This window comes from Fulmarus glacialis, unplaced genomic scaffold, assembly GCF_000690835.1.
Source record: "Fulmarus glacialis isolate BGI_N327 unplaced genomic scaffold, ASM69083v1 Scaffold50739, whole genome shotgun sequence".
Taxonomy (NCBI): domain Eukaryota; kingdom Metazoa; phylum Chordata; class Aves; order Procellariiformes; family Procellariidae; genus Fulmarus; species Fulmarus glacialis.
The window spans coordinates 1-5833 of NW_009236191.1; the positions used below are offsets into that span (position 1 = coordinate 1).

General features: G+C 36.0%; 1 protein-coding gene across 1 annotated transcript; it reads left to right on the forward strand.

Annotated features, from left to right (window-relative positions):
- Positions 1 to 540: 540 nt before the first annotated feature.
- On the forward strand, positions 541 to 4654 carry LOC104082973 (conserved oligomeric Golgi complex subunit 6-like; the record flags this gene model as incomplete). The annotated part of the gene is made up of 3 exons (XM_009586275.1): positions 541 to 684; positions 1051 to 1122; positions 4596 to 4654. Coding segments are annotated over 3 exons (275 nt in total), but the record flags the coding sequence as incomplete, so codon positions are not given.
- Positions 4655 to 5833: the final 1179 nt, after the last annotated feature.

Consider the following 5833-nt stretch of genomic DNA (forward strand, 5'->3'; position numbering starts at 1 on the left):
CGGGGGCCGGGGCCTGCCCGGCGGGGAGCGCCCTGCGGGGAATCGGCCGGATGAGTCGTCAGGGGCTGCGAGCCCTGTCATACCCTCAGTTCCGCTGCGGAGTCGCAAGCTGACGTTTGCAGCGTTAATTAAAACTAAAATTCGTTTTTTGCTTCTCCAGTGACATGCCACGCACCTGTTCGATGCCTTCAAATCGTAGGGAGGTTTGTATGGCTTAGCTGGGAGGGCACTTAAGCTTTTTCTGATTTAAATGTGTTCTAGCTATGGATAGGTCATGCTTTAACCAAATGTAATCTTACTGATTAAAGCTATTCTAAAATAGTAGACAAAGTTGTGTTTTGTAACATATGAGACGAAAGATTCAGCAATTATTTTAGTTATTTATCAACTGATCTAGAGTGTGTTTAGGTAGTTTTTTCTCTAAAACCATGAAGTAGGTTGTTTTTTTTTAATAAGACCATGAACTTGGGATGGTTACAGGCTGTGTAACCCGCTTCTTTGTAGCTGTGTGGAAAGTTAAGGTCCTTTTTTATTTTCTAGGAAATGCTGGAAGCACTCAAGGCTCTCTCGACCTTTTTTGTCGAAAACAGTTTGCGCACACGAAGGAACTTGCGTGGAGACATTGAACGACGAAGCTTAGCCATAAATGAAGAATTTGTCCACATATTCAAGCAAGTTAAAGAGGTAGCATTTTTATAGTATGACTAGCTATCTTGCAAGAGTACTGCTATGTAATTCAAAGTTTAAAAAAAGAAAAAAAGTTTAAGAGAGATTTTGACTTGCCAGGATAAATATACTTTTACAATAAAATTGTTTCATTGTTCATTTCATTTGAGGAAAATCCTGTGCAGAGAGAGGTGATGTTTCAAACAGATGAAAATCCTAAGTGAACGTTGATTTTTAGAGGTGCGTTCCCTCCGTTGATTAACAGGGAGCCTAGAGCAACTATGTTCCTTGTAACTTGGGCATCTCATTTTTGGTGGGATGAAGCTGGGCCTAGCCATGGCATTTCTGATTTAAAAACAATTACTGTTATTTGAACTTATTTAGGAGCTTGAGAGTATAAATGAAGATGTGCAAGCGATGAGCAGCTGCTGTGAAGATATGTCCAGTCGTTTGAAGGTAATATATAAATAGATGTGCTTTGTATAGTTTTCTTTTTGAGGTGCGACTACTTTCTTTTAAAAGGATAAATAAATATTTTGGAGGATTAACAGTGACACCAAGATGTTTCCTTAGTACACGTATTATGTTACTTTATGATATTAATATATTTCTTTTTACTTGTTTGAAAACATGTTGAGGAAGTAATTTTAATTTCTTACATATTGCAATTCAGAATGCAGCAATATACTTATTTTGAGAATAGCAATGTGATTTCCATTTGTATGTGAGTGGAGAGAAAATATTTTGTTAGATTGGAAGTATGTGAGATTAAAGGGTTAATTACATTTGTGTATTTCTGTTTAAAATTTGTGTGCCGTTTGCATTGACTGCATCTGTTGGGTTATGTGTTCATATAAATACCTCAAGTATATTCATAAGAAAGTATCCTGTAATGCAAAGAGGGAGACAAATCTAGTGTGCCATCTTCATTCTATTGGTTTCATTTCATAACATTGTCTCAGAATGCTGATATGCAACAAAACTAGTCCTGGTTCACGTTAATCCTGAATCCACAATATTCTAGGGGGGGGAAAACAAGTTGTGTTTTAAAATGCATTACTAAATCTGGCTTGGTTTTAGTGTACAAGTTCAATATTCAATTCAGTGATGAGTTTAAAAGGTTTATGGATGCTGAAGTGTAGATGTTTTGCCAAACCGAATCTGTTCTGAATATAGCACATAAGTTACAGTATGTGAATGAGAATCCTTCACTAAAAATCCTGTGAAAACGGTTGCTTTTTCCCCTCCTACTGTGTGTGTGGGGACATTAGATGTCCCCCTACTTAGATGAGTAGGTTTCATAGTTCCAAAAAGTGTTAGAGTACAGTGTAGCCCACTGCAGTACTTAATTTTCAGTTTTGGAAGGCAATGGGTAATGCACCTCAGAGGTTTCAGATCTCTTTGAACACTGTTAATGTGAATGTATTCCCTAGTGCAGTTCAGGAACTGTTTGGTTGAACTCTTAGATGTGGAAATGAGCCGAGTGTCCATGCAGATTTTTGCTCTTTTCTGTCTTTAGATCGTGAAGTATAACTATCATCTGTGATTTCTTTTCTTTTTTCTTTTCCAGAGTAGAGCCACCCTGCAGTGATTTCTTTTTCTATTAAAGTCAGTATGTAGTTTTGTTCTGTGCCCCACAGCAGGATTCCTCTAGAGCCCTGTAGAACTCGTAACTTGTCTCAATTCAACCCATGTTTTCTTTGTATAAATGTAAAGTAAGTTAATAAGCCCATGAACTAGCACTCAGTTGTCAAATACTCTGGTATTTTGTCAGTAATAGGACATAAGACTTGCAAGCGTGTGCTCAAGCTGAATGAGAAGACAAAAATGAACTGAGTAGAGCAAATAGAAGATACAAAGAGGAGGATCTATAGCGTATAGGGCAGAAAAGTGTGCTAACAGACCACTGTATTAAGAGAGGAGAACAAATGTAAGATATGAAAGGGACTATATATTGATAAGCCAAAAAGCTTTTTACTTTTTTTATTTTGTAAGTTTATAATACCATCCAACCCAAATAACCAGATACTGTCAGATCCGATTTCAGGACAGTGACTTGATAAATGCAGTGGCTGAAAGGGAGAGAAGGAGGCAAGTGCTGGAATGGAATAAAGCAGGGTTGAAGGATAATGAAAGTTTTAATTAGCATACTGAGGTGGGAAGAAAGAGAAAAATATTTCTATTTTGGATCTGCAAGAAACATCAAATATCAACTTTCTGATTTTTCTGGCATGTCTGGCTTTTTTCTGCCAGTTACCTCGCTTGGCTTAAATGTGAGCTCTTACATTACATACATACAATAATAACAGTATCTGGCATGTATTTGAATGCACATAAGTAAAAACTGGCTTCCTGGTATCTAGCTAGATCCAGAAAAAAACGCTTTTCCTTCCTTTCTGCTAAGCTACTGTTAGCATTCTTTTTGGCAACTAGTACTTCTGTCCAGAAAGTACTGGAAAGGAAGCAAATTTCTTCTGTCTTTCTGGTTTATTAAAATCTGCAACTCTGAAGGAAGGGGGGAAAAAAAAGTCTGGAATTAGTAGATTTCCATACTGAATAGTTCAGGTCCAGTCTTTTGTTGTAATAGTCTTTTTTTGTTAGGCTGAAGCATTGAAAATCAGTATTATTAAAAAAAAGTTTTAAATACAAATACATTAAAAATTCTAAATTATTATTTGTATAAGATATAAAAAGCTTAAAGATATCTTAAATTATTTTTGAACTACTAAATGTTCAGTAAATTCTGTTGAGTTTCTATTAAATTTGCATGCTAGTCCATAATACTTTCCTTTAGAAAATTCAGCAACTGGCACGTCAGCTGTACCCGCTGTCTAATATTCATGGAACAGCGCAGGCTTTCTCTGATGACTGTAGGTGTACTTGAGTGGTTGCAGTCCTTCTTTCACATTTCAAAGTGTTCCTGTACCTTGAGTGCTTTTCCGTTGTAACTAATGTAGTGTGGCAGATAGAAAGGCTGAAATGAATCGGTGTGCATATGTACTTCCGTTAGACCTCTCACAGGTTTGAAGACTGGCATCTTCATTTTGGCAAATGCCGTAGTTTAGACCTATTACAGTCTTGAAATTATTCACGCAGAATTTCTTTATAGCTCTTTGTCCTTCACTTGCATTATTATTCCATACTGAATGCATTTTGATTTCGGGATTTTTTTGTTGTTGTTGTTAAATCATCTTATTTTTCTGCCTAAAAGATCACTGGTGGTGTCCAGTGGGAAACCAGCAGTTCCGGATGTCTTTTATCCTCTTGCTGAGGGATAAGTTTCTGAACTCTTTAACTTCGGTTGCAGAAGTCCCTTTAGTCATGCAGCTGTTGTCTGTAGCAGAATTGTTTCTGTGTGGATTCCCTTGCGTTGTCATCACTGAACGTTTAGCTCTGTGATGGACTTCTTAAGTGCATTGCACTTGGTCCTTACAGCCCTGTAAGCTGCTTGGACTGTAGAGCTAAACTTGCTAAGACCAGCACAGACAGCTGTATACATGTTGTCTAAAATGGCTGGATGGGCACTGGTACTGGGCAGTTCAGCATCCAAAGCAACTTCTTTAATCTTTTGTTTTGTAACAGCAAACAATTTACAGTTGATGGACAAACAAAATAATCAGAACTATTCCTAATATTTATATTAATATTTTTGTATTAAATATAAATTAAAAATTAACTGTATGTGAATATAAATGTATATAAAGATGAAAGTATATATGGATAAGCATATTAATTTATTCTTTCATGCCAGAAAATAGGGAGAGTTAATGAATACTTATTTCAAGAAGGCCCTTTGTCTCAAAGAGTACACTTTTTAAACTGCTTATGGTCAGAAAGCTTCAAAAGTATTATATATTTTAAAGATTGTGTGATGTATTTGATACGTTTGTGTTCGTTTCACATACTTAATGATTCTAATTATATTGTAGGCAGCAAAGGAGCAAACCCAGGACTTGATAGTAAAAACCACTAAACTCCAAGCAGAAAAGTATGTATACCACCTTATTTATTTCTTGAAGACATGACAGTACTGATGCAATTTTCTTTTAGATCTGGTTCTGCCACTCTTATTTTTGAGTAATGACTTTGGTTTTTTTTTTAATTTGTATTTTGTTTTTAATGCTATCTGTGTTTGTAGCTTAATTGGAATAAAAATACTGAACTTTTAGTTTATTACTAGAGGATACAAAAAGGTAAGAATGTGTGTTAGTACTTGTCATAAAAATTGACGTTTTAGGGAAGACAATCAATTGTAGTGGTAAAGCATGCTGTATATGGATGTGCTTTATCTAATGTCAGTTGATAATGTAAGTTATATTGTTTTGTAACAGATATGGACCTACTCAGTGTCTCATTAGCTTCACAGGCTTCTTGTTGTTAATGCTTCATATCCATTGGAAATCACTCTCTTATTCAGGGACTGTATGTAGGAACAGAAAGTTGGATTATAACCTACTCTGCCATATTTAAAACTGTGAAATACATAAGTGCTGTTTAGTGAGCCTAATATAGACCGTTTTTCCCTTGGTTCTCCAGCCTCTTGTGGAAGAAAAGATTTGTATTTTGCTCTTTTCAGTATTTTTATTGATGGGAAGGGGATAATAGCCTATGACAGATTCAAGTAATCTTTATTGTTTTGATGGCGAGGGCATCTGTTTTTACAGCTTTAGCCTTTGTTGATGTAGAAGAATGAATCTCCTTGCTTTATGAGCTTTCTTCTGAAAACTGTGTACAGTTCACTGGAGATTAAAAATAATTATTTCCAGTGATAAGTTTCTAGTAGAAATTATGACTTTGGATAGCTCTGCGTGCGCTTTCAGAATCAGTGGGTTCATGTTGTGGACTTCGGTAGGAAGTGGATTATGTCCTGTGAGAGTCTGAATGTGAGGTTAGAGTGTGATGGGTACATATTTTAAAAGTTGAATGTAGAGTAACTGCATAAAATACAATACTGGTTGATATAAAACAAAGGATTTGGCAAAGTCACAGTTTAAGTAAGTGAGCAGAAGTCAGGTCTTAGAAAATTCATTATTTTAAATACGAGTATGTGAAATACTAGGACGGACAAGTGGTCATCTGTTTTCCATATTCTCAAGAAAAGGAAAGCTGCTTAGATTCCTTGTTCTGAAGCAGAATGGAAGATACCAAGACTAGTCCCAAGTGATGT